We start from the raw sequence: 14,434 nt of genomic DNA on the forward strand, positions 1-14,434 counted from the left end.
GAATTATATATAATATATTCTTACACCCATAAATCCTCTCAACTGGCCTATATGCCATTTTGGTGAATATTTAGATAGATAGATAAATGTACTTTATTGATCCGAAATCGGCCAAACAACTAACAAACATAATGGTATATGTTTCTTTGCAGAATTGGTTAAATGCAATTAAGTTGTTATAGGTTCATAGAGATAAAAGATAATTATTGCTGTAGTAGAACAAGTAGTAGTTCTGGTCCAGCCTTAGTTTTATTAGTACATTCATATTTTCCATCAACCGTCTTGAGCTTCACAGTAATTGACTGGTTGAAGTGTGGCTGGCTCTTTAAGAAATGTTTTGACTGGGCACGTGCTTGCCTTATATGGGAGCAGCATCAAACGGTGACCGTTAGTTACCTCTGCTGCCGCTCCGCTCTGCTCTGCTCCGCATCGCGAGGCGCTATAAAGCCCTGGCGGAGGAAAAAAACACAGTTTTGTCAGACACAGAGCAGCGGAGGACCGTAACAGTGGAGGAGTGGGTTTCACTGAACTCACCCTTTTATAAGTTGTTCTTGGCGAAGAAATTCAATTTATGAAAAGAGAAAGAGTGGATTTTAACGCCGTTCAGGATCGAGGTTGGTGAGTTTGGAGTTTTTTGTTTTATCTCGGGGGGGGGGGGGTTCTTTGTTGGCTCAACAATGTGTGCCATCGTTTTACAGTTAAAATATAGTCCATTTTCACGTCACAATTCCTTCATATGTTGTCAGCTCAATGTTCTGTGCTTGGCTTTGAGTGATTACACGTCAAAAGCAATACGTTGGCGTTGAATGCCACGTTAATTGCTGATATTTATTCGTGGAATTCTTTGTTTTTTTTTGTCGTTTTAACGTCGCAAAGTTCAACAACAACTATAATGTGCTCAGTGAACGTTAAACGTTCAAGGCAATGCCGCTGTGTGAGTAAAATGACAAGTGTTTTCTTTGCTGTTTTTTTTGTTCTTTTTATCATTACATCAGTCGGCTCTTCGAGTTCCACTGTGCGATTAGGACCAGTGGCAAGCTCGCGACAGGCAAACACGGGGCTTCCGGTTAGGGTTTCAAAAAAATAAAAGCCTCTTTGTGGCAACGTCTTTATTTGATACAACATATTTATAATACAGAAGAGAGTGAGAAGTAGAATGCACGCTTGCATACTCTCTCTTAATGCTGTTCAATTTAAAGCCTCAATTATGTCATAGGACATATCAGCAGCACTAAATGGCAAGTTTGATCAAGTCCCATTTGTTGCATCTTATTACTGAAAGCACACTCACCTGACACGTCATCTCAATTTGGCTGACTTGACTATGCTTTGGGTCAGCATCGCGAAGCGGAATGACCGAGAGTAACCTCATTTCAACAGAACAATGAAACACAAGTATTTTAACAAAAGTATAGATTATAAATCAAAAAGACAGACACAACATTTTGATATTCTGCCATAATGTTGACATCAGGTCGCAGTAACGATGCCCCTTAAAGACAGTGACAATTTAACAGGAGCTTGTTTTTCATGTATGTTTCAATGTTTTATTCCCCAAGATTGTTGTTTTTAGTGTTTTTATTCATGTGCATGCTGCAGTGTTGGTGCAACGTCGACGTACATTTGCTTTGTTTTCATTCAGCAAAAAAAAATAAAAAAATGCTTCTTTCGTCGTCTTTTTGTCACGGGAATAATAAACGGTCCTTCATTTAATATTTTTTTTCCATTTTCAACGATCTGTTAAGTATTTTGAAAGACGATGGAGATGAGAAAAAAAACAAAAAAGCAATCTCTGTATGAGTGCGATATGACACGTGAGCGAGAAGTGATGGTAAACAAGTATAAAACTGAAGATTCGTCAGTGTTACCGCTAGAGGCGCGCTGGCTCTGCACCATTCGTGCTGCTCAACACTCTCGCTGAGTCCGTGTTATCTCTGCATGCGACGTGTTTTCGCCACAGCTGTTGTCCAAAAATCACACGATTTGTGGAGGGCAGAGTCGTCAAACAAAAAAAGCGGCTCATGCTTCCCGGATAGTGTGTCTCAGAAAACACCAGTAAGAATCAAGCTGATCCAAAGTTCGGGGGAAATCGGCTTTCTTAATGGGTAAATCACATGTAAACACGATGTTATGTTAGGATGCCAATCCCCAAAATGAACGTGGGAGAATATACAGACACAATCTTCTTTCAGTAGTCAAAAGTCCAAAGGGAAAAATTAGGATATAATTAAGAGGAAAGGCGAGGAAAAGAGCATTCACTGCGTGTCAAAATGTGACGGAGGTGCGAATTGTTGTTTTCCACCCACACACACACACACACACACACACACACACACACACACACAGCAGACCACAATGTGGTGTTTTTTTTTTCCCATCATTAATGTCATGGGATTTGTGCAGTAGTGTATTGGAATAGCCTAGAGTGAGAGAAAATGTCCACATCTACTCTAAAAGCAAAGAAAATGTTAAATTTGTGACTTGGTACAAGCTTGTGCTGATGATGTGTCTTTAAGCCAACAGCAATATGTTTGTTTTTTAAATATTGTGCCCTTGGTAAATCACCTGCTTCAAATGGTCAGTCTTGTACTTGTTTGTCTATGTCTACACCAGGTATTTTACATTGTTTGACAATGAAACATGTGCCATGACGGGCTGTGCCATTAAATCAGGTGACTCAACGAGAAAACAGATGTCCTAGTACGGCAGATATCGTACATTGGGTCACTGTGTTGTTTGTTCATCCCAAAGGTCTTGTTGTCTTTTATTACGACATGTCATGCATTCCAGTGGATTCACTGAATACAGCAGATTGCCTGTAACGGTGTAAAAACAAAAATATTGTTGGCATTTGTGTTTTGATTTGATCCCCACCGCTTTGTCTTTGCGGCGGTTACTTAATGCTAGAAGGCACGCGTTGTGACAGTGATGTTATAATGAGTCCTCACGCTGCATGTGAAGTCTGCTGGGGACGGGGTTGGATGCGACGGCGGTGTCATGATTGCATTAGAGAAGATGGGGTGTAAAACCAGAGAAGCCTGGATCAATGATTTGATTAGGGCAGGACTTCAACCCACGAGCAAATGATCAGCGGAGGGCATCGTGTTTGAACACCACTGCGTCCTTGACATTGTTGTGCTGTCACTCCACTCTGTGTCAACCAATCAGCTTGTTTCTGTATAAAGGGCATTCAGAAGAATACACAAAACTCCCTTGATCCTTTTTTGTCCTAAAGACTTCCAACTGCTCCTCCAAGCTAACCATGAAACTTGAAGTATATTGCATGAAATCCTCTTCTTTTAGATGACATAATCATTTAAGACCGACGCTATAGTTTCCTCATGTGCTGTAAAGCTTGATGACCTTAATAAAGGAGTTACGGGTCTCCGTCTTGAGTGGCTGACCTGCTTTTAGCTCTGTCTGTCTCAGAAAACAGGATTACAAATTTAGCTGGATAACTCCTGATAACTCCATTTGTGGGGCCTCTGGGTTTGACTTCTCAACTAGAGAACAAAGTAATTCATCTCTGAGCAAAAAAAAAAAAAACACACACCAAGTTACAAAACCTATTTTGGTCTTCTTTCTGGAGTCAAAACCAGTCTGAGCACAAATCCAAGGACTTCTGAATCTGCGAATAGACTAAACAATTAGGCATGAAAAGGTGAATGGGAGGAATCGTGTGCTATTTAGTTTTAGTGTGTCTTCTAATCACATTACTTTGAGTAAACCCACTGAGGCTGTTTAAACAGGGTGTTGTTTGAACAATGGGAGGCAGGGACGTTTTCTTGTAAAACAAAAACAAATTTACATCAAATGCACTGAGGAGTTAACGCGTTGGAAGATTGTGACGACAAAAGGATTACCGTTAACTTTCACCACATTTTAAAAACTGCCCACCACCCACTGGTCCTCCGTGCTTAGCTGTAGCTTGACCTTTGGACAGACGAGTGGGCCTGAATCAGTGCGGAGGCTAACGGCCGTCCTCAGTCATCGGGCGACTTCGTTTGCTGAGTGTTGCCGTATTTCTGGCTGGTCTGCGTTTCAGAACACATTTGTTCAATAGGTGAATCCGTTATCATGCTTGTTTTTCTGTCTGCAGTTGTTCTTTGTTTATGACGGCAATTTACTGGGTTTTTTTTAAAGTCGTAACAGGTTTTTAGAATATAAGAAGAAGAGGCAGCTAGGTAATGTGTGCTGTGTTCCTGTTTGCTCTTTTTTCCATCAGGATTTGTGTTACATTTATTTTATGAAACATCCTCTTTTTGACTTGTTTTTTGTGCCTTATTGTGCCACAATCAACAGGATGTCACAGTCATATTTGGTGCAGTTGCGTGCATGTGGTTTGTTAATGTGACGACTTTCTGTTCTGCTTTCACATCAGCTCTGTGCTTCAATGGATGTGGGATTAACTTCTTCTTTTTTTTGGTAAACCATGTCTTTTTTCCAAAGGATCAAAGCTGGACTACAGAGTGTTAGTTCTCTGACTGTGTTTCATCTGTATTGCCTGTAGTACATGTATACGTTTGCAGTGGTTGACCCTCTCTCTTGTCTTTTTTGGGTTCCCAGTGAGGAGCTGGAGCGTGCTCAGTGAGGTTGGGAAGACGTCAACATGTCGGTCTCCACTCAACTGGGTTTACTGCTTTGGAAGAACTTCACTTACCGACGGAGACAGACTGTAAGTAGGAGCGCTTCAAATGACTGACTCATCATAGTCAATGGACTGGTTGAGTACACAGTACAAGGACACAGTCCATTCATTGATCATTTGTCTTATCTATTGGTTTAAATAGTGATATATATATTATATATAATTTTTTTTTTTATTCCTTATGATTTCTTCCTAAAACACAGTTTTTCCCTCATCCATGCTGTGTTCTTTTCTTTATTCCATTTGATTTAAGATCCAAAAAGAAAACATGAACATTTTACTTTTAAATTTTCCTTTCAAAAGTCTCAACATCACATACATTATTATGTATTCTCCCAAAATAAGAAAAAGCACCGCGGAGGGGCATCTAATCTTTTGTCTGATTTCCCCTGAATGCTTCGTCTCGGTCCCATTTTTTTTTTAACGGATCGACTTTAGATCTCCAGTAGTTGTCTATGTCTGTCTGTCCTCATAAATATGCATGTTCCAATTGGTACGCAGCCCTCAACAATGGAAGTGATGTAATTCTCCTCCGAGTCACTTGGGCTGAAAAGCATTACAGTTTACAGACTACAGTGAGTCAGTCAAAGATGTGGCGATGACACATCTCATCACATGTCGGATGCGTTGTCCAGTCAATGGTCTTGTGCTGGTGGATACCCACGTACTCAAAGTTATGTAAATCAAAGTTCACTTCCAGGCTGTGGCATAGACGCCCTTTATATGTGCGGAAGCTCATCTTGCACACAATTGAGCGAGTCGATCATCGAGCACAAACTCCTCCTCAAAGTGACGGCCGTGTGCTGCTTGACGTCAAGTCCAATTGTTTCCAACAAAGGGACACCGTGCGCTTTCTAAGACGGTGTCTTTATTCCTGCCATGCTGGTTCAGTCTGAGAAACAGGCAGCTGAAGTAGAGGGGCCATAATGAACAGATGGACATAGTCCTCTAAACCCTGCAGACCTCTCGCTCTGTCTCGCTCTGTCTCCCCTTATTAACCCATATACTTTACCCAAACCCGTGGTGGGATTACTGTTTTCATAGGACAACAGCTGACAGCCCCCTCCACACACACACACACACACACACACACACACACACACACACACACACACACACACACACACACACACACACACACACACACACACACACAACACTTCTTTTAAAGCAGCAGAGATTACCTTAGTTGAACTGAAAATACACAAAAACTGCAAAGGACAACTTGTCACTATTTTGGGGGTGATTAAAAGGTTTTTTTTTAGTTTCCCAAGACGGTGAAGCCTTCTTTTATTTACCTGATTTAACTTTTGTCCTCACCCGTTTTGCCTTCCTCTCTTAGATCCAGCTGCTGATTGAGATCATCTGGCCCCTGTTCATCTTCTTCATCCTGATCTCAGTCCGGATACATTATCCACCCTACGAGCAACATGAATGTAAGCAGACAGGAAGGGAGCTATCTGACAGATTATTTTTGTTTCACTTAATTCACATCTAACACAAGAATTCAGCTTCATTGATTTTTTTTTGTTGTGATTTTCAGACTGTGTTTTCTTTTAACTGTTATTCAACTGTTCTGACATTTTCTATTTTTAGCCATTATTTATTTTTTTGCCTCTCGGTTAGAACAACGTGTTAGTCAGCCAAGGTTTCCATGTTATTGTCACATAAAGATCAGTTGGATTTGTCAATATTTGTTTGCACTGTGTAAAGAAGTGATAGGACCTTTAGTTCCTGAAATTGTTTCATAACTTTGACCACGTTTCAAAAGCACAAGAAATCCAGTTCGCATTTCAAATGAGTTTTTTCTTCAATTTTGGGAAGTTTCCTGCAACAGTTTTTCCAAAGAGATATTTATTATTTTATGTGTAGTTCATTTCTTCAGATGGGTTTGACAGTCTTCAGTCTGTACATATGATTTTTTTTAGAAAAGTTGCATGCCCCTGCTTAAGAACAAATCCAGTTTTGTAATCATTATGAGCTTGCATGTGGATCGTCGTCCACCGAACCGGTCCCCCTATTCGTAACAAAGTCATTGATATCAAATGTATCACAAGTCAGCTTGAACCCATTTAACCCAGTAAACTCCAACTCCTGACCTCCTTCTCGCCACCTACCCTTATCTCTTCAGTATAGTAGCTACTTAACCTCAGCAAATCGTAGCAGTGGCCATAAAGGTAGCTGATAAGAGTACAAACAATTATAAAGCTAATGTGAGTGCAGTAAAAGCAGCGGAAGCGACGGCCTATATGTTATAGCTTGCCTTGGGTGACCGTGGCTAAGTGGAGAGCAGGGCCGCCTTTCAATCAGAGGGTCGGCGGTTCGATTCCCGGCTCCTGCTCTACTAGTCTCATGTCAATGTGTCCTTGAGCGAGACACTTAACCCCAAAATTGCTCCCGTAGCTGCATCTACGGTGTGTAGATAGATACTGAATTGTAAGTCGCTTTGGATAAAAGCGTCTGCTAAATGACTGTAATGTAATGCCTTGTAAATCCTGTTATTGTGATTTAACAACTGTTAAATAATAAACTAACTGCTTCTTAAGTTTGTTTGGTGGAGAGTAAAGTGGAATAAATGGTTACTGGCACAGTTAACAGGGAAGGATTCACCGGATCTCAAAGAGTAAACAAACGGTTATTGTCTGGAAGATTCCATGTAGGACCAGCTTCTGTTGTATTGATATTTAAGTCCAGATATAAAACTAATCATACAAATTGTGTGCTCTCCGTTTCCTTTTCAGGCCATTTCCCTAACAAGGCCATGCCCTCAGCGGGGGCCCTGCCCTGGGTACAAGGCATCATCTGCAACGCCAACAACCCCTGCTTCCGTAATCCGACCCCAGGCGAGAGTCCCGGGGTGGTGGGGAATTTCAATGATTCTATGTGAGTAACATGGCCCGCTTGCTGATTCATAGTCGTGCTTTGACTGATTCAAAGAATTCACTTACTTTGAATCAACACAATAGTTCTAAATCAGTCACAAAATGTGTTCTTTTAGAAGGCCTGGCGTTCTCGAGAGATATGAAACAGTGTGTCTGATTTTTTTAAATTTTTTTTGCCTCTCTCTCGGAACATCTCCAGAATCTCCCGTCTCTTCACTGATGCCAAGAAGATCCTGCTCTACACTCAGAACGATAAAAGCTACGAGGGCTACAAGGGACTGCTGAGGGCCCTCAGGAATCTGCAGAAGAACACTGCTCGTAAGGACACGCCCTTTTCATTTTATGTTATATTAATTATAGTTTTTGAATGACCAACTGGTGCCCATTCACGTTGACCATCCATTCATCCATTGAAACAGAAGGGAACACTCCTACACAACTGCACATGCGGATAGGATTTAGGTGTGAGTTACTGATTTCAGTCAGTGAGGATTTAACTGAGTCAGTGACTCACACCTCCAGTTTATTCACACATTGCTGCTGATGCCTCTGAGCTTCAGCTCGGGGAAATACTTACATTCATGAAAAGATATTTTTTTTTGGTTATCTAAAAACGCAAGAAGTAGCTTTTGTCAAGATCTTTAATCTTGAATGATTGTATTTTGAATCCTTTACTGAAGACAAAGAAGGTTGTAGTTCAGTCAGCTACCTGACACGGCGCTCTCATAAAACCCGTTCGGTGAAAGATATTTGCTTTCAACGTCACTGTATCTTTTCAGTGTTTTAGATTTAAAAGAGAGAGTGAGGCGTGCCACTCAATTAGCACAAAGTCAATGAAGCTTGAATCACTGCACATTAATAAAATGCCCCAAAAAACGGATTAGCGACATGTTAAAACTAGATAAAGCGACTTGTCAAGGCCGCTCTCGCTGTGCAGCAGCTGATGCTAGCTCCAAAGTCTTCAGACAAGTGTTCAGAGTTCTAACGCGTCCCTTCCTTATCACCGCCTGCCAGCCGAGGCGGGCCCCTCACCCTGAAGCCAGTGGGTGTTGCTCCTCTCCGTTCTGGTGCAAGACAGGGAAAGCAGAAAACTGTGCGCCACCCAGACAGCCATTACACAATCAGAGCACAGATCTGGGAGGAAAGGTGGAGTTGCTCTGCACTTGAGAAAGTTGCCGCTTCCTGTCAACGAGGAAGCGGGCAGAGACGTTGCGTCTGCTGTCAGTTTCACCGACACATTCAATCATGATCCCACGTTTTAGCGCTCAGGGTTTTGGAGAAGAAGCTTTTGAAAAAGAAGGAGGGAGATATTTATAACCATGACCGTGGCTTTTTGGGAGCAGAGAAAGGCCGTCTTTCTAAAATAGCATGTTGTTGGTGACTCCACTGCTCTGACTCCGGCAAAGCAACCTGGAAGTAGGAAAGGAGCACTTTACTTCACTTGAATAGAAGTCACACAAACACATTAACGGGAGGCACGCTGGGAGCAATCTCTGTTTTTCAGCCGACCATGTGCACAAAGGCAACCAGGACAAAAATCAAATGGAAAACTTGTATTGCTGTTATGAAAAAAAAAAACATTAATTGTATAAAAGAGAGGCTAATAACACAACAAAGGGCTTTACGAGACAGAGTGCACGAACAGTAAACAGCTGTGATGCGTAGTGAAATGAGTGATGCTAATTAGACCGGCTGGCCTTTTGTTTGTCCCATTATTGTTGCTTTGCTTCAGACCCTAATGTAAGTTTATATTGACCAGAATGTGCCATCAGAAATTATACAACAAAGCAAAACAATCAAGGTTCTTGTTGTTTGGGCTACAGCTACACTACGTTATACAATGGCCCTCCCAGGCGTAGCGTAGCGTAGCGTAGCATAGCATAGCATGGCTGGGGAAAAGGAGAGAGATCAGAGCAAAAGAAAAGAAAATAGGTTCTATTCATTTTTAATTGTAAAAAACATGTTTTCACACGTTCATCAGTTTGATTGTGTGGCATGGGATGTACTCCTCCACGACAGTAATATATCATCATGTTACATACGCGGACTCTTTCATTACTTTAACAGCACGCCTGTGCACTTCATCACAATTGATTTTTATAAATGCACAGCGTCATGCTCAATCCCACGTTCCCCTCTTAAACCCACGTGAGGCAATGCGCCGATGTAGCGACGCATGTGTGATGCAGGAGAACGCTGCAGCGGGACACCACGGGAACAACGGCAGGGATCAAAGAGCCGAGAACAGAGAGCCCTCACGTGTCGCTTAAATATTCAGCATCTGGCGGGGTCAGAGGTCTGCTTTATGAGACAGTACAGGATGACATGGCAGATAGAGGAGAGGAAGAAAATCAACATCGTGCAGCATTTTGAACATGAGAACGGTGTTCTTAATACCAAATAGATAAAGGATTTGAGAGATAAAGTCTGACTGTCAATGCTGAGCTTTTCATACGTCACAGATTTCTTTCTTATCTTACCTTCTCAAAAATAGAGGAAAACATCTCACATTTTTAGGCTTTCAATACCATCATATTTGATTTGTCTGGCTCCTTTTTAAAGGACTCCATTTGATCCAAAGGCTCATTGTGTCTGAGCCTAATCTTTTAAAATGGAGACGGTGCTACCCTTCTCTTTTTTTTCTTGAGTGCGTGAATACAATCATTGGATTCATTCCTCATCGCCTTAACCATAAACTTCAGCCCAAAATGTCGAGCTCAACATTAGGTTTGACGTCATTTCTCCAACCTGACCAGTCTTACACTTTAAATAGCACCTGGTGGAAGTGAGAAATAACGTCACCGTGCAGACATTTCCTCATTTAGGCGAAGTCAGACATTGCTCCTCCGACTGTCTCAAAGCAGCACTTAACAGTCACACACATTTTGTGGGATGATTTCACTGCTGTCAGAAATCCATCCATTATTTGTTTTCCTTGATCAGACTGTAAAGTTTCTTGGGACTGAGGAACGCTACTCTGTGCTCGTTAGCCAAGCTGGGGTATATTTGGGATAATATGTGATTCCACGGAGATCGCAGCCTGTTTATGGACCAGTTGGACGAGTGACGTCACCGGTTGCTAAGTGTTTGTATTGTCAAATATGAACCAGATGATGCACTGTCAGGAGCAAGCACAGACAAGTGTCAATGTAGGGCTCGCCCTTGCATACGGATGACTCCGACATAGGAAAAACAAACCGGGTTGGTCCCTGTTCTTGATAACTCTGAGTATTTAAACCACTCAGGGCAGTTCAAACATAGACAAACACACAGATAAGGCAACGGAACATAAACACGCACCGCTGCTGACGGCGCAAAGTACTGCTAGACTTTCCATCCGGTCTGTTCCGTCCTCAAGGGCCTTTTGGATGCAGATGCACCATGGGAGCTGTGACTTCCTACCGGGACTCTGATTAGACCGCATTAGCACTCCCTGGTCGTTCACCCCTGAGAGTTGCAATTACACACACACACACACACACACACACACACACACACACACATGCACACTGGTCCACAGAGAGCAGGGACGTTAAGGATCACACCTCACACCTCAAAAAACACACACTCTGGTGCACAGCCATGGAGGGAGTATGGGAGTATGGGAGAGCGCCCCCCCCCCCCCCCCCCCCCCCCCCCCCACAACACATATGTTGCCCCCTGAACACACTGTTCTCTTTCACTTCCTCCCAGGGGAAGTTCAGGTCAGTGGAAGCAGAGTGTTTCCTGTTTGTGTGCGTGTGTGTGTGTGTGTCATATGATGGCTTTAAGAGAAAGCAAGCAGAAAAAGATTTACTGGAGATGAGAGGAAGGACAACCAAGAGGAAGGGGGGTGGAGAAGGAAGATATTTTGAAATAAGCAGTCAAAGTTCAACTCAGCATTTTTTAATGTGTGAACAGACTAGAGCAGAGCAGAGCAGTACTCTGTCATTCTCTGTAATAAGCATGCCTCTCGATTACCCAGTGCAGTAAAAGAATGCGTGAACTAGGGTGAGAAATAATCACTTTTCAAGTTTTGATTCATCAAGCCACGCTGGCATAACTAGTGTGCGGTTACACAACAAATAAAGACAGTGCTGTTGAATCAAAAATAAGAGCCTGCAGGCTGCGAGAGCTATTCCTGTTGTCTCTGCATGACTCCTCTTAAGTAGTGTCACCCATAGTTTTGGGCATGTTCTGGCTCCACTTTATTGGTGGAGAGGAAGAAGTAGGTGAAAGGTGAACATTTACGAAGGAAGGAAGAGAGAGAGAGAGAGAGAGAGAGAGAGAGAGAGAGACGGGAAGACTGGGGCGCGGCATCTGGACCAAAGTTGAACGCCCTGTAGTAACCCCGGTGTGCAGTGTGTGTGTGAGTGTGTGTGAGTGTGCGAGTGTGTGCCCACAACCATGCCAGTTTCAGAAATGTGTTGACTTCTTTGGAATGCAGCAAAAGTACAAAACTCTGAACTCTGAACTTTGAGCGCAGTCAGAAGACAGTGTGGTTCTGTGCTGGTCGATCACACACACACACACACACACACACACACACACACACACACACACACACACACACACACACACACACACACACACACACATATATGTGTGTATATATGTGTATATTTATATATATGTGTGTATATGTATACTTCGGACAAGGTAAGTTTGTGAATTTGATAGATTTTCTGGATAAATCTGAATATTGAGGAATTTTACCGAATGTCACTTTACACAATGTACACAGTGACGTATTTAATAACTTGTTTCACAAGGTCATTGCTTGAGAAAATGGATCACGGGCCAACTCAATAGTGGAAAATAAATGGAATGTTATTGCATATCAAGCTGGGAACATTGCCAACAGAAATGGTTTCATATCAACCATCAAATAAAGACATCTTGTTTTCAATCGAAGAGAGTTTTGTGGCTTGATTGACTCACTGCTTCTATCTATGTTTGTTTTTTGTTCTAGGTTTCAAGCTGAAGGACTTTCTGCAAGACAACGAGACCCTTTCCCACTTCCTGCACCACAACGCCTCTCTCCCTCATCACGCGCTGAAACAGATAGTGGAGGCTGACGTCAATCTGGAGAAGGTAGAAACATTACCATTTGTTTTAATAATAAACCCTCCTCTCCCACCCTTCAACATTTACCCTTCAGTCGATGATGACATTGCTTTGAGATGGGAGAATGAGGAATGCCGATAGCAGACAACATAACGGTAAATATGTTGTGTGCAGCCTTCTTGTTTTTGTCCTTTTTTTCACGTGGGAGAATCGCGCTCCTCTGGCCACAGTGCACATGCAGAAATCCAATGACCTTGGCTCGACAGCATCTGTTGGCCCACAGGACTCTGTCGTGGCACAGCTAAGCCCTTAATACCCACCAATCACTGTGGGGGGGGGGGGGGGGGGGTGAAGAGGCTGTCGGGCACCAAAAGCCCCTCGCTTTTCTGTCTCTCTCTCGTCTTTATATTTTTGTCGCCCAAAAAAGAAGATCTCATTCTTTTTCGGATATCATTTTTATTTTATTGTAAGATGAATAATTTTTCTAGTCTCTTTTCAAATTTAATTTGTGTTCCTGGTTTCCATATTTCTCTCTCAAGTTTCCTCTTTCTGAGTAATTGTCATCTTTTTTACTCTCTTGGGAAATCTGCGCATATTATTTTTTTCGAACTGACATGATGATCTATTTCACAGCAGCCCCATGCACATGTCAACACACACACACACACACACACACACACACACACACACACACACACACACACCTCCCATTCAAATCAAGTTTTATACATCATAAATCTATCACGCACATGCACTCAGCTTCCTACTGAAGGACCACCTCAACAACAGCGCCCAACCAGCTCCACCACATCATCCCTGCTTTGCAATTGGAGGGCTGGTGTCACATGATTGCTCTTCTCCCCTTTTACCCTCCCCCCCTCTCTATTTCCCCTCACGTGCAGAGACAGAGGCTCAAAAACAAACTCACGTTACACCATCAGCTTCTCTTCTACCCATCCCGTTCTCCCCGACATCTATTGATCAAAGATGGCTATCCATTAGTCTACGACGGCCATTCGGATCATTGTTTAAGGAGGGGGAGTGAAAGTGAATGAAAGCCCCTGTTATTGTTTGAGCAGCATGAGAGCAAATGCATAAATAGATGATCGTAATAATCTCTTTGGGAAAATATATTTTTTGAGTTTTCTACGAGGCGATTAGTATTATTTCCACTCCTCCAAACTTACCAAAAAATTACCAGCCGTCACGGTGTGTGTGTGTGTGTGTGTGTGTGTGTGTGTGTGTGTGTGTGTGTGTGTGTGTGTGTACAGTTTGTAGTATGATAGACATGATGGAATAACACTGACTGGTCAAGGATATCTAGATGATAAGTCAGTGTGCTCCCCTCTTGCCCTGTTCGCTGTCTCTCACTCACACACACACACACACACACACACACACACACACACACACACACACACACACACACACACTCTAAACATCTTGACTCTGTTAGAGAAGACAGAGCCTCTGTCCAGTCCTTGAATGCTCTGATGTCCCAGAAAAAAAGAACATTCCGTTACTCCGCCTGCACGTGCGCAGCTGTGCTTCCTCTTCCCAGTAATGTGTTAAATCATTTTAAGTTTACATTTCTAGTCAAAAAATCGTTGGCAAGCCGCAGCATTGACATTCCGAACATTTCTGTCCCTCACGGTTGCTCAGCGGTATCTTCCTGTGACGTCATTGTTTTGTACACAAGTTTTAGAAACTTAACCTTTATGGACTCAAAAAAAACCAAGAACACAAACAGTGACTTAGCATTATGAATAAAGACCCCTCTATAACTTTGCTTTGTTTAAATTTTTTTTTTTATGCTTTATATTATGAATAGTTGACTGGATCACCTCTAATTATTTGT

The 14,434-nt window shown here is 42.4% G+C and overlaps 1 protein-coding gene across 2 annotated transcripts in view; it reads left to right on the top strand.

Annotated features, from left to right (window-relative positions):
* Nucleotides 1-458: 458 nt before the first annotated feature.
* The window catches only part of LOC137885336 (phospholipid-transporting ATPase ABCA1-like), a 37,367-nt gene continuing 23,391 nt past the window's right edge, over nt 459-14,434 (top strand). For both annotated transcript variants that reach the window (XM_068727560.1, XM_068727561.1), the window contains exons 1-6: nt 459-4,063; nt 4,567-4,675; nt 5,991-6,084; nt 7,390-7,531; nt 7,730-7,848; nt 12,482-12,603. In XM_068727560.1, coding sequence (XP_068583661.1) covers nt 4,610-4,675; nt 5,991-6,084; nt 7,390-7,531; nt 7,730-7,848; nt 12,482-12,603 — 543 coding nt within the window. In that variant the 5' untranslated portion in view covers nt 459-4,063; nt 4,567-4,609. The remainder of the gene's footprint in view (nt 4,064-4,566; nt 4,676-5,990; nt 6,085-7,389; nt 7,532-7,729; nt 7,849-12,481; nt 12,604-14,434) is intronic.

Source organism: Cebidichthys violaceus, unplaced genomic scaffold (assembly GCF_023349555.1).
Source record: "Cebidichthys violaceus isolate CVI_PGR_0920_01 unplaced genomic scaffold, fCebVio1.0.p SCAF_4, whole genome shotgun sequence".
Taxonomy (NCBI): Eukaryota; Metazoa; Chordata; class Actinopteri; order Perciformes; family Stichaeidae; genus Cebidichthys; species Cebidichthys violaceus.